Here is a 23167-nt window from a genome sequence, read left to right as displayed (position 1 = left end):
ATACATTTGCGTACAATTTATTTACATTTTCTCAGCTAATCTGCTCATATTTGAATAGATCTAATGTAGATGTCCTTTTTCAAAAAATGTTTGGTTTGGGGAATAAATTTTACATTGACATATTACAACATTAATAGCATTGCTTTAACTAATTCTTAACACTTTTACGACACTGCTGTTGCTTCAGGTTTCTAAAGGGATCCATTTGATAATAGAGAGCGCGTTTTGCTGGTAATAAAAAGCGGGGAAGACCGCGACAGTGGGACCAACCTTTCAATAACGTTTTGCTACAAAGAAATACCAAAATTGCGTTTATGGCATGTTTTAAAACTAACTTGCGGTCACGCTGCACGGCTCCGAAGAAAGCCGATGCAACATTTATACGAAAATTAAACGAATATTGTGCAGTTGCAGTGAAATTTGGTTAAAAGGGCGTGCCAAAATCGTGAGTTTTTATGTGCAAAGTGAATTTGTTATTGTAATCTTTAAGTAACAAAAACTCAATAGCATTGCTAAATTATTTTGTATATCAAATCGCATCTGAGGATGCGTCTGTGACTGTGTATGTGTGTGCAGTTTTTTTTTTGCATGTTTGCATATAGAAGTGTATGTGTGTGTCTGAATCGGGTGCAAAACTGCTCCTTTGTTTGCCCAGAACGCAGCGTCGTCGGCTCAGCTTCGTTGTGTGCTCTTGTTGTTAGTGCTGTTATTGTAGTTGTATTAAAAAGGGTGTGTGCCGGCTGAAAAAAAAACAAACAAGCCCAAGCTCCTTTTACTACCACATCCGTTTTATGCTACACACACACACACCCAACGTAAAATAATTGTGCATAAACAACAACTAATTAATTGCACGCATTCGCTGAAAGAAAAAACTAGAAAGTAACAACAGTCATTAAGTGCATTACAAGCGTTGGCAAAAAAAGAAAGAAAAAATGTCAATAAATGCATATGCAACAACAAACACGTAATGGAAGCAACCACCAGGAGGCCGCTTCACCTCTCGCCACTCGCCTCGCCCTCTCCATCACCCTCGCTATCTCTGTCCAACTGCCCGGTTTTGTCTAGTGGTTGAAAAAGCAAAACAGTAGCTCAAAAGTGTTTGTAAAAGCTGCCTTTGGCTTGCCTTACCGTACCGGTGTATACTTTATATGCCGGTGTGCCGGCGCTGCCACCCACCCCCAACAAAGCTTCTCTATTTGAACACACACACGTAGTCGAATGCGGCCCCCGCATCCTACACACATACATATTGCTGTTGCACCCTGTGTGTCGAAATAAAAAGGGAGAGAGAGAGACCCCCAGACGCGCGCGCACACACACTAACATAGACAGTTTGCACTCTCTTGCTTGCACGCTCTCTTTTTCTCTGTTTGGCTCTAGCTATTCAACTCCCTCGCTCTCCCTCTCGCTTGTGCACGGATGCTGTTTTGTGTTTGTAGTACGGCTACTCGCCTGCAGGTTGCGCTTTGCACTTGTGTATGCGCTGCACTTGTATCTCCCTTTTTTGCCAATGCTTGTCGTCCGTTCGTGTCGTTGTTGTTGTTGTCCACCCCACTTCCGTCCACAGCAGCCTGTGCGCAGTTTTCTTTCTTTTGCTATCGTTGGTTTTTCTAAATCACTTGACCCGATTACCTGGTGGCTGCAACACCACCACCACCACTAGCAACAGCAATGCCAACAGCAGCAGCAGCCGCCGCAGCCAATGATGGTCATTTGTTTTGCCGCTTTCTAACGAACCAGTTGAATTTGCGCACGCGTCGTTTGCCATCAACTGAGCACAACTGTCTCTACTTGTTGTTGTTGTTGTTGTTGCTGCTGCAGTTGTTGTTGTTGTTACTGCTACTGGCCGCTAGAGCTGTGTGTGCTTGCTTTCAATACATTGAAGCTCTAGTTGCCGTTATTGTTGTTGTTGTCGTTGCTGCTGCTTTTGCTATTCCTGCTATTGGCCGCAAGCTGCGCTGCACTTGAATTTATACGCTGTCAGCGCAAACAACAGCAAAAAACACAAGCAGCACAAAAAAAAAAAACAAAGTAAAATAAACAACATACAATTGAAATCAAGAAAAAAAGTGGTTGGCAGGCACTTTCCTAGATACTTTGCCGTTCAAACTCTGTATCTTTTGCAAGTGCAACTCTCCTTTACGAATGTATGCGTGAGTGTACATGTGTGTGTGTGTGTATGTGCGAGCGAGTGTAAGGAGTGCACCGAAAAGCATAAACAGTGCAGCCCATCATAAGAAAAGTGCAGCCCAACAGCGCGAAACATATAAAAATAATATTGCAAAGTTTTTGAACAAACAAAATTTCACGTTAATTCTGCGGTGCAGTATATGTGTGAGTGTGCGTGTGTGCGTGGTTTTCTTATATTGTACGTATGTGTGTATGTGTAGCAGCAATTTCTCTAGACGCCGTCGTTGCATGAATCATGCCCAGAAACGGAACTAAAAAATTTGTTGCCTTATTTGGTATTTTGCTGCTACTAAATAGAGTAGCTGAAAAAAAGAGTAGCGAAAAAAATGTAGTAAGCTCAGCACGCAGGTCCACAAAGCTAATAGCTCACATCGATGTGTGTATGTGTGTGTGTGTGTTTGAGTGTATTATTGCAAGTGAGGCGTGGCACTTGTTTATTGTGCTTACAAGTGGCCAGCAGCAACAACAATACAACCACACTTGATTTAGCACTATTTTGCCGCATACCAAAAAGCTTTCTTTGCACACACCGGAAAGGACACAACAACAACGACGGCCAACGAAAGACGCTGTGTGCTTGTGTGTCTGTGTGTGTATGTGTGCTTTAAGCTTATCCGGCAAAACGCCGTCAATCGGTTAATCGGCGCATTTGGCATTCACCGCATAACAAATTGCAATGCCAATTGTTTTTGTTGCTCTTGCTATTTGTGCTTTCTCTTTTTATGCGACAAAACGAGACGCATGCACAAAGCGCGTGTGTGTGTGTGTGTATGTCAGAGAGTGTTTGTATGCATTTGCGTGTGTATGTATGTGTGCAAGTCCTCAATAATTGTCGCCAAGTGCAGTTGGACAACAACAAGTCGCAAGCAGAAGTTTCGCAGCAGTGGCTTGAAGTGTGTGAGTGTGTTTGCTTGCTGTGCGTAAGTCTGTGAGTGTTTGCCTCTGCGTGTGACTGTGTGTGTGTGTGTGTGCGTGAGTAATTCTTGTTATTTGAAGTGTGGGCGTGACAGGCGCATTCATCATCATATCACTAAACGAAACGGCAGCTTATCAATTGATGAGTGTATGTGTGTGTGTGATGCGTTGGCTGATTCATTCGTAGGCGAATGAAGAGAGGAGGGGGTTTCAGATTGCGATAACTAAACATTGCTTATTATTTATTTGTTTATTCATAGCAATATCACATTTTTCCATTTGCAGCCGCTAAACCGCAAAATAAAAAAATCACTACAAATAAGAATAAATAAATACAAGTAATACAAACAAAAATAAAATAGAAGTGAAGAAGCAGCAGCAGCGACTGGTGCGAATAAAGTCAGTCCGACTATTTGATACTCTATATCAATACACACTCACACACCCACACACACAGAGACACAATGGCGTGGCGCTTCAAGGCTTCGAAGTACAAAAATGCCGCGCCCATTGTGCCAAAGGCGGAGGCGTGTGTTCGCGAGATTTGCGTGGGCAGCTATCAGACGTATGGCAACAATATCGCCGCCTCGGCCGCCTTCATGGCCTTCAATTGGGAGCATAGCGGCGCCAGTGTTGCCGTGCTGCCGCTCGACGATTGCGGACGCAAAAGCAAAACGATGCCACTCCTCCATGGACACACGGACACGGTGACAGATTTGAAGTTCTCGCCATTTCATGATGGCCTCTTGGCCACAGCATCGCAGGATTGCCTGGTAAGTGAGAGAGCAAGTGAGAGAGAGAGAGAGAGTCTTCGACTTGTCTTGTGTTGGGTGGCAACCCTATTTAATACCCTTACCTGCTTTCTTTAGGTAAAGATCTGGCACATACCGGAGAAGGGCTTGGAGCAGTCGCTCTCCGATCCCGAGGCTGTCTTCTCACACAAGCAGCGACGCGTTGAGACTGTTGGCTTCCATCCCACGGCCGATGGTTTGATGTACTCCACAGCGGCGGGTTGTGTGGCTCTCTTCGACATTGCGGCCCAAAAGGAGATTTTCTGTAAGTAGAGGAGATTTTCCTAGGTATCATCAATGATCTGAATGTGAAATCTTTCAAATAATGCAAAAACCAATCCAAGCTGGATTCTGCTCTTCGTCTGTCCGCTTACATTAAAGCCTAGATCTCTGTTGCCTTGAGAGTTACAGTTAACCAATTTGGAGACAATAGTCGAGAGGCAATTTCGCTGCAAAAGACAGCGTCTAAAACGATTTAAGCAACCTTCAGCCGTCTGTCTGTCTGTCCACGTGACTCAAAGCTTAGAACTACGTTGTCTTGAGAGTTACGGTCACCAAATTTGGAGATAATACTCGAGAGGATATTTCGCTGCTTAAAACACATTCAGAGGCGATGTCATAGTGAATATTTTTCTGTGCTTCTGCCATCTAGCTGTCTGTCTGTCCGTTGATATTAGAGCCTTGATCTCAGCCGCCTTAAAGTTTAGAGCCTCCAAACTTTTCTTGATGTTATATTTAAGCGAAAACTACCGTAATACAATAATTTCTCCTTCACTCTGACAGCCAACAATGAGCATCCGGAGGTCATCCAGTCGGCCAGTTGGCGCGAGGATGGCACCGTTTTGGCCACCAGCTGCAAGGACAAGTGCGTGCGCATCTTTGATCCACGCGCCGAAGGCTCGCCGATACAAATGCTCGCCGAATCGCATCAGAGCATCAAGGATTCACGTGTCGTTTGGCTGGGCAATCAGTCGCGCATTCTCACCACCGGCTTCGATGCGGCACGTTTGCGTCAGGTGATCATACGCGATATACGCAACTTTAATACGCCCGAGAAGACATTGGAGTTGGATTGCTCGACGGGCATTTTGATGCCACTCTTTGATCCCGATACGAATATGCTGTTCTTGGCCGGCAAGGGAGATACGACCATAAATTATTTGGAGATTACGGACAAGGATCCGTATTTGATTGAGGGATTGCGGCACACGGGCGAGCAAACAAAGGGCGCCTGTTTGGTGCCCAAGCGTGCGCTCAAAGTGATGGAGGCCGAGGTGAATCGTGTGCTCCAACTCACCTCCAACATGGTCATACCCATTATGTATCAGGTGCCGCGTAAGGTGAGCGATCGAATATCTTAATTGAGTTTATTTGTTTATGAGATTCTCTCTTCCATTCTTAGACCTATCGCGATTTCCATGCCGATCTTTATCCCGAGACAACGGGCTACAAGACGGAATTGATTGCCAGCGAATGGTTGGTGGGCACCAATCAGCCAGTGCCCAAGATGAATCTGGATCCGGCGAAGCGCGAACATGGCGATGAACCCATTATCGTAAGTTGTTTCCAGCCGGCTACTTAATTGATTGATTCATATTTGGGGTTTACTTTTAATCTTTGCGATAAGATTACACACTATTCTGGGAATTCTATTTACAGTTGGGGGGGAAAAAAAAACTTTCCATTTCAAGCGGGTTCAATTTTTGTTGAAGCAGTTTCATGGAATTGTAGAGTAGAAACAAAAGCAACTATGTGAATTGTAATTTAATTCCACAAGTACCTAATACTTTGTAATATATTAAGGAAACAAATAGTATATTAAAATACCATTAAAAATAAGTGAAATAGGCGACAATTAAAAGCAATCTTTGTAGTTTAAACTTCATTAAGTTAGATTTTAATTTTAATTGTAGGGTACACAATATAGTATTAAGGAAAGAAGTAGTATATATGACGTAGTCAAACTTGATTTAGTTAAAGTTTTCATTTTAAGCAGTTCTTTAGACTAATTTAAACACTCTTGAGATCGCAAGTTTCGCTTTGAGTTAGTTCTATAATCAATCCCCATCCTCATAACCCAGATTCATCGCGGCAATCTGAGTGATTTCGTTAAGAATCTTGAGAACCAGCGAGCAAAGGGCAAGTGCCATGTTGTGATGTTGCGCAGCAAGTGCGACGAAAAGAATGGCAATGGCAACAATGGCAATGCCAACGCCAATGGCAACAACGGCAATGGCAATGAGAGTCACAACAACAGCGACTCGTCGAACAACACGAAGAAGAACAACAGTCAGGAGTGCAGTCTCAGTCAGAGCGAATTGATACGCAAATTCGAGGCGAAATATAAGACAGACTCCGAGAAGGATATTGTCCATCAGGTGGATGAGAAGGAATCGCCCACCGAACACTCGACCGGCAGCAGCGAGGAGGCATCCTCGTCGGCAGGATTGGACACCAATTCGGCGAGTGGCAGTCACTCGCCACCGAAGCCCATGCCACGCACATCGCGCAACAACTCGCTGCCGGAGGCAACCACGCCACAAGGCAGCAGCGGTGGCGACTCCGCCGGCGAGGGCAACACACCGCGTCCAAGGCCACGCACAACGGCAGCCGCCGCTTACAAGGTGTCTGCTTGCCTCTCGATTGTTGTCACGTTTTCGTTTTCGGTTGCTTATTTGATTGATTTGATTTGATTTGATTTGAAAGTTGATTTAATTTTCGTTAATTTTGTAGTACGTTTGTTACTCGTTAGTCGTTACTCGTTACTTTAATTTCGAGTTGATTGCTCAATTCTCGTTTATTTCATATTGTTTTTTATAGTTCGTGACATATATTTATTATGTTTTCAATCCCCATAGAATTTTTGTAGTCGATCAAAATTTTACGTTTTCACACACCATTTTCTATATTTATATTACTTAATTCCCATGTTGAATTTATTTCGTATAAGCTTTGATTTGTATGGTCAATTTGTTTCTGTTTTAAGCGTTTTATTCTTCTTTATGTATATTTATTTTTAATTTTAATTCCTTATTTCATTTCAATTTTATTAGATTCAAGTTTTATTGGCACATTTGTCTATCTGTGTATACCTTAATCAATAACTTATCAAAATTTCTTCTTTTGTCGAACAGCCTCGCCTTGGCCCCAAACCATTTTCGAGCAACACTGGTGACGTCTCCTTTGACAAAGTGTTCGCCGTGCCCGTGGCGCCTGGTTCGCATGAGAATATATCGAGCGTCGGTCAAGAGAACTGCAGTGAAACGCCCACCCAAGGCGCCAAACCCGATCTCATTGTGGAAATTGAAATAAAGAGTAAGTACGACGAACTAACGAGTACCGAGTAGCGAGTAACGATTATTATTGTTCTTTTTTTTTCTTTTGTTCTCTTGCAGAAAATCATGAACGTGAACCAAATGTTGCTGGCAATGGCAATGGAAATGGCAACGGGAACGGTGTCCAAAAGTCATTGACAACTTCGGAGCGTCGCAAGGTAAGTTTGAGTAACCTTTTCGCTTTGTATCAATTCTTTGAAGAGTGTTGAAAACAACGTTTAACTAATCAACTTGAAATCTTGAACCTCTCTTACATGCCTGTGCCAAAATTCGTTTTCTACTGTTCTCACTCGTTTCGTAACTTTTATGTAATCAAAACTAACACTCCAAAATACAAAAATAATTCCACTCCTGCTTCCGTGTTCTTCTGTGCTTTCTACTACTGTCTACTTTACATCCCGAATCAACAACAAACAACTACAACAACAACCAACTATAGTCCTCGGCTGACGATGACGAGTCATCAGATAAGGTCTGCTATGGTTGCTCTTTTTTTTATATTCCCCATAACTAAAGTTGATCAATACCAATGCTTACAAATACAACAACCAAATACATTCTTTTGTCCCCTCATTTTATATATATTTAGATATTCGAACAGAACTCTGAATCATCAGAGAACTCGACGGAGGGCGAGGATCGTACAGATGCCGATTTGCGACGCTTTTCGGCAGTGCGCAGCAGCATTGCAGAGCGACGTCGCGTCTACGAGAGTCGCTCCAAGAGTCAGGTGGACGAGAAGGCTCAATCGCCGGTGCCACTGTGAGTATTCGTTGAGAGTAGTAGAGAGACAAAAATGATGCGAGTAAACTATTCAATTATACACTCAATAGAGCAATTAGCTAGCGAATCACTCGTTGCTTAAGTAACGAGTTGATTTTACGATATAGCTTATTACTCGTTACAATAGATGTGGAATTTGCTACTCGTTGCAAATAGAAATGTATCGAGTTGATTACAAAAATAAGTGTAACTAGATTAACAATAATAATAATAATAAGATGAAGAGATGCAACAATTACTCGTTGAGAGTATAACGAGTAACAAGTTTATTATTATTGACAACGGATAATTATAAGATAAATAGTAACGAGTAGTTTATTATTATTCGCCACGGATAGTTAGAAGAAATGTGATGATTACTCGTTGAGAGTATAACGAATAACAAGTTTATTATTATTGACAGCGAATATTTATAAGATGAATAGTAACGAGTAGTTTATTACTATTCGCAACAGACAATAATAAATTGAAGAGATGCATCGATTACTCGTTGAAAGTACAACGAGTAACGAGTAGCAACTCAAACACTCGTTGTTGCTTGCCTTTAGTTAATTTTCTTCATTCCTTTTCTGCTTTGCACAGTCGCCGTGAGAGCTCGAAGGTGGAACCCCTAAAGCCCAGTGGCAACAGCAACGTCATTCCCTCGGCCGGCATTGACAGCAAGCGCATCTCGGTGCCCGAAGGCAAACTCCTGGAGGAGCATCGACGTGGCAATGGAGCAGCGGGACTGAAGAAGTCGGCAACGGAGGCGGCATTCAGTGCGGCGTCAACCAAACGCACATCGACCGTCTTTGGCAAGGTGTCCAAGTTCCGGCACTTGAAGGGCACACCCGGCCACAAGTCGACACACATTGAGAACTTGCGCAATCTGAGCCGTCAAATACCCGGTGAATGCAATGGCTTCCATGCCAATCACGAGCGTGTCGCCGTTCCGCTTTCGGGACCTGGCGGCAAGATTGCCATCTTTGAGCTGAGTCGACCCGGCCGATTGCCGGACGGTGTCATTCCATCGCTGGTGAATGGCAGCAACATTATGGACTTTCAATGGGATCCATTCGATGCCCAGCGTCTGGCGGTGGCCTGCGACGATGGCATTGTGAAATTGTGGCGCATCGATGAGGGCGGCCTGAGTGAGCCAACGAATGCGCCGCAAGGCGAATTGACAGCGCATCTGGACAAGATCTATTTCATACGCTTTCATCCACTCGCTGCCGATGTACTGCTGACGGCCAGCTATGACATGACCATCAAGCTGTGGAATTTGCGCACCATGCAGGAGATGTGCACCCTGACTGGCCACACGGATCAGATCTTTGACTTCGCCTGGAGTCCATGCGGCAAGCTGGGCGCCAGCGTTTGCAAGGATGGCAAAATACGTGTCTACAATCCACGCAAATCCGAGACACCCATCCGTGAGGGCAACGGTCCGGTGGGCACGCGTGGAGCACGCATCACCTGGGCACTTGAGGGTCATTACATTGTGTGCACCGGCTTCGACAAGTGAGTTCAACGAAATTGCAATACTTTTTAGCTTTTAGTTAACATTTCATTGGTTTCTCTTATAGGGTATCGGAGCGTCAGATTAGCGTGTATAATGCACAAAAGTTGACGGCGCCATTGAACACGGCCAGCTTGGATGTATCACCATCGATTCTCATACCGTATTACGATGAGGATAGCTCCACATTGTTTGTCACCGGCAAGGGCGATTCCACCATCTATTGCTATGAGATCACCGATGAGGAGCCATACATTTGTCCGCTGTCGCATCATCGCTGCTCGTCGTTGCATCAGGGCCTCAGTTTTCTCACCAAGAACCATTGCGATGTCGCCAGCGTGGAGTTCTCCAAGGCATACAGGCTAACAAACACGACCATCGAGCCGCTCAGCTTCACAGTGCCGCGCATTAAGGTAGGACCACATTTGATTTGATTTGATTTCTCTTTACAACTGGTACCCAAAGGATAGAAAGGTATTATTCTTAGGCAGAAGAGGGCATCTTCTCTGTCCCTGTAAAGTATATTTATTCTTGATGGTCAACCGAGACAGATACTCAGAGACTATAAGAGATAAAGACTTGCTATGTTTGCACCGAGATCAAGTTTGTTTCTGAATTTCGTCACCCCACTTCTGCCTTCAGAATTGAATATTAAGCGTAGATTTAAATCTAGAGTCACGATTTTCGATAAACACAATCGTGATTTATGAAAATTTATTTGCAATCGAACACAAATTGTAGAAGTTTTTAAAAAAAATACTTTTCTATGGCAAAAAATTGCTACTGCAATTGGTTGTTAGATGCTTTGACTGATAATCTAGTATATTTTGTACTCAATGGTATATTTTTAATGTACATGGTGCAATCTGGTATAGTTTGTACTCTATGTTAGTCGATGGTTTTAGTTACTAGCACTCCCTTCTTTTAGTTATTATATTATTTTGTATAATAATTTGTAAATAAATAATAAATAATTTGAATGCAGTACTGTGACGATATACCAAATACAACTTTTAGTATATTTTAGTATTGTTGCAGTATATTAATTTGGTATATTTGTAGATTATGGTATTGAAAATGGCTAACAGGTATCTCAGGTAGCTTTCTTACTTGATTCTTAACTATATATTTGATGCCTTGTTCTCTTCTCTCACCGTCCGCAGAGTGAACTGTTCCAGGATGATTTGTTTCCACCCACTCGCATCACATGGAGCGCCACGCTCTCGGCGGATGATTGGTTTGGCTGCAACGACAAGGCCGCTGCCAAAGTCAGTCTCAAGCCGGAGGGCATGGATACGCGTAAGTCTCTCTCTCTCTCTCTATCGTGTTGTCTCTGTCGCAGACTTTCTCACTTAAAATGTATTTGTTTCTCTAGTGTCATCCATACAACAAGTGTCAGCGGCAGTTAAAAAACCGGATCACTCGCAATTCGCCAGCAAATCCGACTATGAAAGCAATAAACAACAGGAGGTAAATATCTCTCTCTCTCTCTTTCTAATATGTGTAACTAATGTGTTGCTATCTCTATTTTCTGATAGATTCAAAAATCGGTTAGCGCGCGCATGGAGTACACAACCAAATTGGAGCAGGACGAAATGGAGGGCGTCGATGAGAACGAGTGGCAGGAGTAGCGCCCAGGCAACAACCATAAAAACAACAATAATAACAACAACAACACATAAGCTATATTATAACATATACAACACTCATAGATAAGTTCAGCTCTCTCTTGTATATGCAAACAATTTGTGTGCATAAATTAATCACAACACAACAGACACTACACAACACCCAGACATATACACACACACACACACACACATACACACACAGCTCGAAGGACAGACAGACAGTCAGATGGACAAGAATTTGATGGTTAGGCAATATTTTAAGAGCACAATGCTCAAGGACATTCTTCCTCACTAGACAGAGCTAGCGATAGAAAGAGAGAGAAATAGTATGCAGTGCTAACTGGTTGTGCCAATGTGTCCTGCCTTCCTTCCTTCAACCCAACCTTGACCCCACCACGCCCCTTTAGAATCCCCCCACTGCAGTTGCTCAATAATTGCCAAATTACAAAGGTTAAGCAAACGTTTTTATGTAGTTTTTTTTTTAAACATATTTTATATACAACAATATATATATGTATTTAGTATATATATATATTTAATTTCGATACGTTTTGTCGCATATTGTTTTCGTGTGTTTTTTTTATGTGTTTGTTTAAGTAGTTAGTCCAAATTAGTTTAGCATAAACATCATTTTAAACACTTATCATTTTCTATATGATTTTCGCTTAAGTTTGTGGCCATATAAACGAGGATATATTTACATAAATGTATTTGTATAATTATCTAGACATATATAGATATATATTTATATATAGACAGCTATTTTAGAGCTTTACAAGTATTTACCTCTCTCAGTCTATTTCGATATGTGCTCTCTCTCTCTCTCTCAAATGACAATTTATAAATTTTATATAGTCAATTTTCGACTCTGGCAATGGGAGCAGCTCAGCCGGGCCTACACACACACACACACACACCCAATAACACACGCATACACACACGGTTTTACACTCCACTCTTTATGATGATATATTTTATAGCATATACTATAGAGGACAAATTTTTAATAGCAGTTTGACGCTTTACGTTTTTTTTTTTTTTTTTTTTTTGTTAGTGTTTTTTTTTTTTGGTCTTTCTAGTCTTTGTCTTTATTCACTGCTTCCTTGCGAACACGCATAGATACCCTGTAAAAGCGATTGACAACACAGAAGTAAAGAAACAACAACAGTAAGAACATGACAAGAACAGGAAAAGAAAAAAACAATTATAGAGACTGTGCGTAAGCCAATCAAGCGAAGAATTTGTTAATAACTAATTAACCTAAACAGTATATACACAGTATGCAGTATACACAATATCAAATCAAATACTTAATGTAACAACTGAATCAAAAGAAGAAAAAAAAAACAAAACAAAACAAAAAACAAATACAATTATGTAATTCCAAAATGTAAAACGAAAAGACTTGCGAGTAAAGCGCATCCGTGTTGCCATTTAAGAAAAACAAAACAAAACTGAAAAAGATGCAAATTTGTGTGTCGAATATGGTAAGACTAGAAACTATATAACAGATACAGATACCGATACCGATAACGATACTGAATACACAATATATAGAACCGATACGATATACAAAACATAAACTTACATATATACAAATACGTATAGCATTTTGTACTTGCAATAGTTATATCTATATATTTATATAGCATATATATATTTTGTATACAGCAACAACTGATGAAATAATTCGACTGATTCGACCAACAACATTCTCGGGTAATGGCAATAGAGCTAGGCCTAGTAGCTATATATATATATATGTATATTCTATCTATATATGTATATATAGTTCAAGTGACCATGACAGACAACAACACAACAACATACAGAAAAAAGATTCAGAAAACTTATTCCAATTCAATAACGTTGCATTTACTCACAAAAAAGAAATATTCACAAAACAAAACAAAAAAAGAAAACTCGATACATTTCCGTGGGCATTTTCATGTTTCAAGATGATATTAGATTGTCAAAAATAAAAAACGAAAAAAAAAATACTAGTACTTACAATAATAAAAATGAAATGATAAAATATACCCAAAATTTATCTAGCATATGATAACAATAACAATAATAATAATAATAGTAATAATACTAATATCTATTATGATGTTCTCTCTCTTAACGCATTAACAACACACAAAACTATGCCAACAATCTCTCTAGATTTTCTCTTCAATTCCAAAATTCTGCGTTCATTTCCCAAACTGTCTTAAAAAAAAAAAAGAAAACCTCTAAAAGCAAAGCAAAAACAAAAAAACAAAAGAAAAGAAAAGATAACTTTTTGTATTTCGATGAAATTGATGCTGATATTGTATTTATTAGCCATATATAGATGTATATATCATATACGATATATACGCATACATACAATACATTATATACAACAACAACAAATATACATATATTTATATATGCATATAAATATATATTTAGGTACATACATTATTCTTTTTGAATGTCTCTCTTATTTATATTTATATATATACAACAACAACAACAAACATATATACAAACATTTTTGTAATAATCGCAATGATATGATATAATACCATGATATGAGAATGACGATGATGACATGATCTTAACGCAAAGATAAGAAAAGCAAAAGTAAATGAGAATATGGATAGAAAGAGCGAAAGGTGAGATAACAACAACAACAACAACAAAGCATACACATTATACAATTTATTTTACAGTATATCCGATATATCAATACTCTAGCCCTAAGAAATAACAAAAGAAAAACAAAAACAAATATATTTATATACATAATTAAATAAAATAATAAAAAAAAAACAACAAAAATGCAATACAAAAAAATAACCATAAATATTTGCGTATGAATAATTATTACCCAAAACAAAAATAAAAATTAGATCAAATTTATGGATAAGGATATACCTTAAAAATTCCAATCAGTGATTACAGTAAAGAAAGGTGAACGGACCTCCAGGGTACACAGCTGTCGAGCAGACGCGCAGAGAATAGAAAAAAGTTAACCATAAACATTTACGTAGTAATAATTATTAAAAAGGAATCAGATTGATTTTGTGGATAAGGGAAATATACCTCAAAAATGAATCACTGCCAAAACGAATACATTTTAAAAAGGTGAAAGGACCTCAAGGGTGCATTGCTGTCGAGCAGACGCGCAGAGAATAGAAAAAAGTAACCATAAACATTCTGTATAAAAAATTAGTAAACAAAACACAAATCAAATTTGTAGGTAAGGCAAACATTCCATAAGGACCTCCAGGGTACACAGCTGTCGAGCAGACGCGCAGAAAATAGAAAAAAGTAACCATAAACATTTGCGTAGTAATAATTATTAAAAAAGAATCAGATTGAATTTGTGGATAAGGGAAACATACCTTAAAAATAAATCACTGCTAAGATGAATACAGTTTAGAAAGGTGAAAGGACCTCCAGGGTACACAGCTGTCGAGCAGACGCGCATAGGATTGTGAAGAAATTCCTCGCCTCGATGAGCTGTCAAGGCTGCTTGTAGCTAGGACAATCCGTTGCATATAGAGGGTGTATGTCAGTGTCACGTGGGTAGCTCTGGCACCTTTTGTTTTCGTTGCCAGGACAACGGCGAGCAGCTGACCCGGGAGGAGGCGTCGGGGCACAGGGGACAGGGGAAGTGGGAGTGGGGCATCGAACAAACAAGAAGCTTGCGCAATGCAAAACACAACATAGCTCACGCTGCTCTCTGTTGCATTGTGTCGCGTAGGTGTTGCATTGCGAGAGACGCAACGTCTCGTTTGAGGAGATGAAGTTTCTGCTGAAGAAATGTTTGCGCAAAAAGGCGCCCGAGATGAAACCGGGCGCCATACTCGATGCCGTCATCTCGCAATCCTCGGCCACGGCCTGCAAATGCCTGCTCTACAAGCTGGCCGACTACAAGCGTGGTAAGTAGTCCAGTCTACGAAGTCCGCTGCTAGTGCTCAATTCCTTTGCAGGTGGAGATCTGATTGATGCCATCAACACGGGCGGCTTGATTGCGGTGGAGCAACTGATACGGGAACAGTTTGGGGTATTCATGTACAATGATGGCAAGGGTCAGATGATCAATCGTGCCGAATTCCTGCGCTGGAAGTACCGCGATCACACCGAGGTCACTATACCGATTGAGGCATCGCTATCGATCCACGATCCGCTGGGCAAGTGGGAGGATCACAAGGCCTGCTGGCAGATGCAATATCGTGGCGCATTGGGCGAAAGTCTGCTGCATGTGCTCATCATTTGCGACTCCAAGATCCATACGAAACTCGCGCGTGTCTTGCTGCGCGTCTTTCCAAATCTTGCTCTGGACGTGATGGAGGGGGAGGAATATTTGGGGGCCAGTGCGTTGCATCTATCGATTGCGTATAGCAATAACGAACTCGTTGCGGATCTCATTGAAGCCGGCGCGGACATCAATCAGCGTGCGATTGGCAGCTTCTTTTTGCCACGCGATCAGCAGCGCATGAATCCGGCCAAGAGCACCGACTACGAGGGTTTGGCTTACATGGGCGAGTATCCGTTGGCCTGGGCCGCCTGCTGTGCCAATGAGAGCGTCTACAATCTGCTCGTCGACTGTGGTGCCGATCCCGATGCCCAGGACTCCTTTGGCAACATGATACTGCACATGGTTGTCGTATGCGACAAGCTGGACATGTTTGGCTATGCTCTGCGACATCCCAAGACACCGGCCAAGAACGGTATTGTCAATCAGACGGGTCTGACGCCTCTCACGCTCGCCTGCAAGCTCGGTCGTGCTGAGGTCTTTCGTGAGATGTTGGAGCTCTCGGCTCGAGAGTTTTGGCGCTACAGTAACATCACTTGCTCCGGATATCCGTTGAACGCGCTCGACACGCTGCTGCCGGACGGACGCACCAGTAAGTAATGTTCCATTTCCCTACACCTTAGGGTCTCACCTCAAAGAATTCCTGAACATTGCAATTAATTCCCTAACATCTCGGTGAGTTCTTTATGATCCGTCCGTCGTTGCCATTGATATCCCCGCGAGTTATTAGAAATCCTTGAGTATTTCCTAAGATCTCGGGAGGTCCATTTGATGCTCGTAGGTCCGGTTGATATTGAGCATGAGCCTTGTTGTCTCAGTGATTTCCTTCCTAGTATAACTGTTCTTGAGAATTCCTTGACTTCCTAATGAATGCTTTGAAAACCCGATGGTTCCCTTCTCTCAGCGACTTTCTTGACATGCCAAGACTTCCTAGAAAGCGTAAACGTTCCCCAGATATCTCCAGTGTATTTGTGAACACCTCACCGGTCCCCTGAGCATCTCAATTGCTTCTTTGCAGATTGGAATTCTGCCTTGTTCATCATTCTGAACGGCACAAAGCCAGAGCATCTGGACATGTTGGACGGTGGCATTATACAACGTTTGCTAGAGGAGAAATGGAAAACCTTTGCCCAGAATCAGTTTCTCAAGCGACTGCTCATTCTCTCTACCCATTTACTTTGTCTATCCGTCTCCGTGTATCTGCGTCCTGCGCACGATGGCGACGAGGGCGATGACGATGATCAAGGATCCGCACCAGCGACTGCCGCACTCAAGGATGACGACGAAACCGATACAAATGGGAATGGAAATGGCGATGATTATAATGCGCAGACCGTGGCGCGTTACTGTGCCGAGCTGGCGACAATTGCTGGCGTGCTCAGCTATGTGGTCTTTCAGCAGGGCGACGAGATCAAGAACCAGGGACTTTCTGCCTTTCTCAAGCAGCTGGTGAGCAGATTTAATCACAAGATTGTAGTTGACGTAAAGTTGATTATTTCCCTACGCAGTCCCATGCTCCAGCAAAGGCCATATTTCTGTTCTCCAATCTGTTGATCCTCGCCTGCATACCATTTCGACTCATCGGCGACACGGACACCGAGGAGGCCATTCTCATCTTTGCTGTGCCCGGCAGCTGGTTTCTGCTCATGTTTTTCGCCGGGTAAGTCGAGCTGCGATCTAGGGAATATTTTTTGCTTAGTGGATCAGTTGCAGTGCCATTCGATTGACGGGACCTTTTGTGACCATGATCTATTCTATGATCACTGGCGACATGTTTACCTTTGGCATCATCTATTCGATTGTGCTGTGCGGCTTCTCGCAGGCCTTCTACTTCCTCTACAAGGGTCATCCGCAGGTGCAGTCGACCATGTTCAACACCTATACCAGCACCTGGATGGCCCTCTTTCAGACCACCCTAGGTGACTACAATGTGAGTGCCATGGTCTTTCCATTCCATTTTGCTACTACACTGATTCTCCTTATGTTTTGCAGTATCCCGATCTCAATCAGACCACATATCCGAATCTCTCCAAGACCGTCTTTGTGATCTTTATGATCTTTGTGCCGATTCTACTGCTCAACATGTTGATTGCCATGATGGGCAACACTTATGTCACAGTCATCGAGCAGTCGGAGAAGGAGTGGATGAAGCAATGGGCCAAAATCGTCGTCACACTCGAGCGTGCTGTGCCTCAAGCGGATGCCAAGGGATATCTTGAGGCCTACTCCATACCGCTGGGTCCGGCGGACGATACAGGGTTCGAGGTCCGTGGCGTTATGGTCATCAAAAGCAAGAGCAAGACCCGAGCCAAGCAGCGCAAAGGCGCTGTCTCCAACTGGAAGGTAAGTACTCAAAGTACTGCAAAGCAATTTATGGTGAGGTTCCTTTTCTTTCTTTTCAGCGAGTGGGACGCGTTACGTTGACGGCGCTGAAGAAACGCGGCATGACCGGCGAGGAGATGCGTCGCCTGATGTGGGGTCGTGCCTCCATCTCCAGTCCCGTGAAGGTGACCAAGCAAAAGCTCAAGGATCCCTACAATCTGCATACCGAATCAGATTTCACCAATGCCATGGATATGCTGAGCTTTGCCAACAATCCGGCCTCCAGCAATGGCGTCCAATTGCGCACGACAACGACAACAGCTCCAGTGGCTGCTCCTGCTCCGGATCCATTTCGCGAGCTAATCCTTATGTCGGATCAACGACCGGATACCCACGATCCGCACTATTTTGCCGGCTTGCAGCAGCTGGCCAACAAGGCGTTCGATTTGGTTGAACAGACGCTTAAGACACAACCGCAGCTAGCCAAGAAGCCTGCGGTGCCTCCTGTTCCCACATCTCAAGCACCAGCTGCAGCAATAGCTGCTGCTACGGTTGATGCTGCCGCTCCATCGCCTGCCTTGATCATGCCCATGCCGGGCAATCTAACCAACTTGTTTCAGGATCCCAAGGACATTGTGGACCCCAAGAAACTGGAGGAGTTCATGAACATGCTGGCCGAGGTCGAGACGGAGGAGAGCGACAGCGGTGGTCCCATTCTAGGCAAACTATCCCTGGCCAAGCGCACACACAATGCGCTCTCCAAGGCGGACATTCAGCGGGCATCGCATTTCGATGGCAAACCTGCCATGTGCTCGGTGTGGGGGCAACAATTGCCCGAGCTAGACCTGGAGCCGGTAAGTCCCGGACTGTCCGAAAACACATCTGCCTTTACTTAACGTCCTGGTCTGGGTAGGGCTTTAATTTTGAGGAGGCTGTGGCCGAGGAGGTGCTTACCATTGAGCAGGAGGCCGAGGTGGAGACCGAGGACGGCAACGGTGGCCAGGACAGCGAAGATTTGCCGACCGAGGAGCAGGTGCATGCGACCATGAAGCAGTTCCATCTACGCAAATGCCAGCCGGCTCAGGATGAGGCAGCGCGTCGCGCCAAAAGCGCACGCATTCGCCGGAAGAACAAGTGAGTCATAGAGTTTGTCCATTTCCCATGTAATTTCCTGTGTCAATCCACTTGACTTGCAGAGTTTCGCCAGAGGAGAGCGATGCGGAGCTGGAGAGCAAGCGTCAGGCAACGTCACGCGGTCGTTCCGCCCATGGACGCAAGGCAGAGTCGCCACCTGATCCTCTGGAACCGTGGAGCACTCGAGAGCTACAGGACATCAATAAGATACTCGCCAAGAAGAAATAAATGGAGACTTTTGTGCATCGGATTCTTTTTTGTTTTTGTTTGCATGTATTTTGTTTTCCGCTTAAACATAAAACTATTAACTTAATGCATGTATATCAATTAAATTATTAATTAATTATCTTCGGCTACTTGCACCAAAGCTTGCACAATAAAAAATTCCACTTGCAACAAGCTGCGGCTCACATAAAAATTTATACAAAAACTTGTTCTACGAACAAGAAAATAAGTATCAGGAATCGGGAGTCGAGAGAACATGCAATCAAAGTTGGGATTCGATTGTGCTGCACGTCCTACATCGAATAAAAACACAAATATTTCACTAAATTAGCACGAAAGTGGACAGAATTTGATTGACGGCAAGATACCCCGTATTTTTTTCAAAATAAATTCAAGTCAAAGCCGTAAATAAACTTTCAGCTGAATTAGACAAATACAATAGACTCGTTTTACTTTTCAAGTACAGGGTCTAAAGCATTTTATTGGTAAATAGCCCATAAAATAAGTCAGGTAAAAATTGGCACACTTAGAATTTCTAATTGATCAGAGGCTAGTTAAGGAATATTGACAAAATAAGATAAATAAATGAAAAAATAATGCAGAAATTAATTCAAAAATTGGCATTAAAATATATAGAGAAAAATAAATACACAATTGTATAACCTATTGTATAAACTTCCATACGTGTACCTAATTTACTGTCCACAAGTGTTGTGTTTAAGGGGTGGGGGTGGAAGGGAAGAGGGGATGCAAAAAGGGGTTTGTTACTATTATAAATATATAGAGATTGTTAAAATTATGCGGTGAAACCTGTTGGCAGCGGAATGCTCCTCCTCAGCTATTTTGTTTGTTCGCTATTACAATTTAGCATATAATTGATAATTCGACACACAAACACACACACGCACTTACACAGTGTTGTTTAACTTAGTCGAATTGTTTTCTCTGTACATTGGCAACAGTGTGTGTGTGTGTGTGTGCGTGTGCGGTTGAGTGTGTTGGGCAGAGTAGGCAGGCAATTTGTTCAATTTCTTTATGATATGTACACACTTCCAAGGGATGGAGAGCGAGAGAAAGATAGAAAGAGAGAGCAGCACTACCGCTGTTCAGCTTCACACTTTTCACACTTTTACACACATTAGAATAAAGTTTCATTGCGATATTCCAGTGCTGCATTTACAGTTAATTGCTAAACTAATTCCATTCTGTTTGGCGTTGTCTCCTAGCTTCGATAATTGATGAAACCAAGAAGGACAACAAAAACGAAAACCCCAATATAAAACAATCTCTCTTAAAAATTGCCTCCCGATGCTTGGATATGAATTTCTAACGGTCACATTGCCTCGACTTTGTTGCGTTTCTTAAACCTATTTTCAATTTGTATAATATGCTTACAATTTAGCTGGTTTCTGTGTGTTTGTGTGTGTGTGTGTGTTTTTGGGGTTTTTCACTTTTGCACTTACAATTAAAGAATTCTTGTTTTTTTGCTTGTTATTTACTGCTTACGTTTACACTGGGCTATTTAGGGTTTTACCGAAAGCCACCGCTCAGCGTTCGATCGCTGGTTAATGCTGTAATTGTTTGCGATTGCGACTGCTGCTGTTGTTGTTGTTGTTGTTGTTGCTGCTGCTGCGCTTGCGTTACGTTTTGCGACGCATTTGCCGCCGTCGCATTGATAAATATCGGCGTCGCATTGTTACTGCTGGCATTGGCTGCATTATTTGTGGTCACATTGGCCGCATTGATGTGTATATGTTGCTGGTGTTGTTGCTGCTGCTGTTGCTGTTGTTGTTGCTGCTGCTGTTGATGCTGCTGCAGTTGCTGCTGTGTTATCGCTGTGGCATTTGTTGGCGTCCCACCCAGCTGCAGTATCTGTTGTGCCGTCAGCAAATGCGTCGGAATAATCACCTGCTGCTGCTGCTGATGTTGCTGCTGTGCCGCTGCTGCTGCTTGCACGGCAGCAACTTGCTGTTGTTGCTGCTGTTGTTGTTGCATCTGCATGCGCAGCAAATGCAATTGATTCGCATTGATGGCAATCTAACAAATGAATAGCAAATTAATATATATATTTATAAATATTATGAGCCATGTTAACATGGCTTCTGTCTTGACTAAATTAAGTAAAGAGAAAATCCCTTCGGATCATTTAGTCAGAACAACGCATGCTTTTACTTGGATAGTTAACTTACGGGCACATTTGTCAGCTCCCCAGTTGGCGTCACCACCTGCTGCAGCAGTTGAATTTGTTGCTGCTGCTGTTGTTGATGCTGCTGTTGTTGCTGCTGCTGCTGTGCCAGATTCTGCAGCAATGCCGTCTGCTGCTGGGCAGCCGTGCTGGGCGCCGGCGTCGCTGTCAATTGGCCATTGGGACCAGCGGTGAGTATTAACTGTTGAGTCGGCTGCTGCGTAACAATATTGAGACCCAGACTATTCTGTTGCTGATGCTGTTGCTGCTGTTGTTGCTGCTGCTGTTGTTGCTGATGCAATTGCTGCACCTGCTGCACCAACTGATTCGGCTGCTGTCCGGGCAACGCAATAAAATATTGCAACTGTTGCGCACCGGCGCCCTGCTGTATGATTTGCAACTGTTGCGGCTGCTGTTGCTGCTGCTGATGATGATGCTGTTGCGCCGTCAACTGTTGCAGCTGCCCGGCCGTATTGCTGGCCGCTGCCGCCGCCGCAAACAGATCCGTATTAACAGCGCTATAGCCCAGAACTTCGGCCGTTGACTGATCCAACTTGAGGCCACTTGCAGCTGCTGCCGCCGCCGCTGCCGCAGCCGCAGCAGGTACAAAAGTCGCCGTATTGGTTGTGCTATTGTTGCCGCCGCCACCGACAGTTGCAACTGATGCAGCTTGAGCGGCTGCCGCAGCGGCCGCTGCTGCTGCTGTGGCATTTGAGCTGGCATTTGGCTCTTTGGTCGTTTTCTGTGTGGTTGACGGTTTGATCTCCTCGCGCGGTACAATATCAATCAGGAAATCAAACTGATCATAGTTGGCAATCGCCTGAGCAATATCCGAACGCTGCAGCGTGCGACGACGACTCTCCTCGGTGTGCACCCAGGCACGCATGGTTAGCTCCTGTATGAAATACTCACAGGCCTTGGCAAAGAGTAGCGGCGCCTCACCCGCTATCATTTTGGCATTCTCATCCAGTTTCATGATCTTCTTGATGCGTGCCAAGGGCAGTACCTGATGCTTAGCATCCACCTGTCCGATGCCGTTCACCTCGCTCAAAATGTTTGGCCAGAAATTGTCGATGGTGGGCGGCGGTTTGCGTACAATTTGAACGCGTGCCGCTTTGCTGGGTTTCTCCTTGGGCGTCGTTGGCGTTGTCGTTGTTGTTGTGGGCGGCGTTGTATTCGACGACATGGAGGTGACAACGGTTACGCCTGCTGTTGTGCCGCCTTGCGTTCCATACGTTGTGGTATTGCCGCTCCCGCTATTCGTTTGCATTTGCATTGGCATCGCAAGCTGTTGTGTGGTAACTATCACAGCATTGGGACGCCGCAGTTGCGGCGCTGTTGATGGCGATGTTTTGTTTAATGCCCCCGAGCCCAGCTCCACTTTGATCGGTGTCACAGTGATGGTGTTATCAAACATTGTTGTGGCATTGCTATAAGAACACACATATATATATACATACAATAATAACACGCAGCAAACAATAAACAAACGCTGTTTAACAAAAACATCAATGTACAGCGCCGCGACTCTTTCGAGACAACTTTACCTATTTGGCGCCTTATTTGTGCTGCCATTGTTGGTGGCGTACATGGCCAGAGTAGCTGCCAGTTGTGGCACGTTCTGCGGCTGCAATTTCTTTCACTTTCCACTGACACCGTCACAGGCAATGGCTTTGAAATTGCACTTTAAATCTGAAATTTGTGTGGTTGGTAAATTTCGCAAATGCGTAATGCATACACAATGCGTTAGGGATGGCAACTGTGATGGCACGATGTGACCGACGCTGGCAAATATGTTGTATATACCAAACACCACATACCAACAAACTGCTTGCCCAGCACACTCTGGTCCCACTGCCAA

At 43.4% G+C, this 23167-nt stretch overlaps 3 protein-coding genes across 6 annotated transcripts; 2 read left to right on the top strand and 1 right to left on the bottom strand.

Annotated features, from left to right (window-relative positions):
• The first annotated feature begins 305 nt into the window (after positions 1-305).
• On the top strand, positions 306-12548 carry LOC117565765 (coronin-7). Of its 4 annotated transcripts, XM_034245036.2 has the most exons (15): positions 306-445; positions 3394-3881; positions 3978-4164; positions 4683-5239; positions 5302-5454; positions 5981-6523; positions 7034-7214; positions 7295-7392; positions 7674-7706; positions 7824-7996; positions 8600-9517; positions 9583-9928; positions 10679-10814; positions 10891-10985; positions 11054-12548. In XM_034245036.2, the coding sequence occupies exons 2-15, from the start codon at positions 3573-3575 to the stop codon at positions 11144-11146; spliced, it is 3822 nt and encodes a 1273-aa protein (XP_034100927.1). In that variant the 5' UTR covers positions 306-445; positions 3394-3572; the 3' UTR covers positions 11147-12548. The 4 variants fall into 4 exon arrangements, with proteins under 4 accessions (XP_034100927.1, XP_034100935.1, XP_034100940.1 ...); XM_034245044.2 differs by lacking the exon at positions 7674-7706; XM_034245049.2 differs by lacking the exon at positions 5981-6523 and having other exon boundaries at positions 307-445.
• A 2346-nt stretch (positions 12549-14894) lies between these two features.
• LOC117573242 (uncharacterized) lies at positions 14895-19614 on the top strand. Its single transcript, XM_034256298.2, has 9 exons — positions 14895-15063; positions 15115-16032; positions 16459-16889; positions 16949-17100; positions 17154-17370; positions 17433-17783; positions 17843-18616; positions 18676-18896; positions 18959-19614. Exons 1-9 carry the CDS (start codon positions 14925-14927, stop codon positions 19122-19124), a joined length of 3369 nt encoding a protein of 1122 aa, XP_034112189.1. The 5' UTR covers positions 14895-14924; the 3' UTR covers positions 19125-19614.
• A 37-nt stretch (positions 19615-19651) lies between these two features.
• Positions 19652-23081, bottom strand: LOC117573247 (methylcytosine dioxygenase TET). The gene is made up of 3 exons (XM_034256309.2): positions 22854-23081; positions 21311-22736; positions 19652-21158 (listed from the first exon to the last, which is right to left on the bottom strand). The coding sequence occupies exons 1-3, from the start codon at positions 22895-22897 to the stop codon at positions 20652-20654; spliced, it is 1977 nt and encodes a 658-aa protein (XP_034112200.1). The 5' UTR covers positions 22898-23081; the 3' UTR covers positions 19652-20651.
• Between the last annotated feature and the right edge of the window lie 86 nt (positions 23082-23167).

Source organism: Drosophila albomicans, chromosome X, assembly GCF_009650485.2.
Source record: "Drosophila albomicans strain 15112-1751.03 chromosome X, ASM965048v2, whole genome shotgun sequence".
Taxonomy (NCBI): domain Eukaryota; kingdom Metazoa; phylum Arthropoda; class Insecta; order Diptera; family Drosophilidae; genus Drosophila; species Drosophila albomicans.
This window is presented reverse-complemented; position numbering and strand designations above follow the sequence as displayed.

Excerpts from the sequence above, each read along its gene's own strand:
- LOC117565765 (XM_034245036.2), top strand. The coding sequence starts at position 3,573 with ATGGCGTGGCGCTTCAAGGCTTCGAAGTACAAAAATGCCGCGCCCATT. Across the intron at positions 4,165-4,682 it reads GGCCCAAAAGGAGATTTTCT|CCAACAATGAGCATCCGGAG; the intron begins GTAAGTAGAGGA and ends TCACTCTGACAG. Across the intron at positions 7,707-7,823 it reads ATGACGAGTCATCAGATAAG|ATATTCGAACAGAACTCTGA; the intron begins GTCTGCTATGGT and ends ATATATATTTAG.
- LOC117573247 (XM_034256309.2), bottom strand. The coding sequence starts at position 22,897 with ATGTACGCCACCAACAATGGCAGCACAAATAAGGCGCCAAATAG. Across the intron at positions 22,737-22,853 it reads ACAAATAAGGCGCCAAATAG|CAATGCCACAACAATGTTTG; the intron begins GTAAAGTTGTCT and ends GTGTTCTTATAG. Across the intron at positions 21,159-21,310 it reads GGGAGCTGACAAATGTGCCC|ATTGCCATCAATGCGAATCA; the intron begins GTAAGTTAACTA and ends TTCATTTGTTAG.
- LOC117573242 (XM_034256298.2), top strand. The coding sequence starts at position 14,925 with ATGAAGTTTCTGCTGAAGAAATGTTTGCGCAAAAAGGCGCCCGAGATG. Across the intron at positions 16,033-16,458 it reads GCTGCCGGACGGACGCACCA|ATTGGAATTCTGCCTTGTTC; the intron begins GTAAGTAATGTT and ends GCTTCTTTGCAG. Across the intron at positions 17,371-17,432 it reads CCACCCTAGGTGACTACAAT|TATCCCGATCTCAATCAGAC; the intron begins GTGAGTGCCATG and ends TATGTTTTGCAG.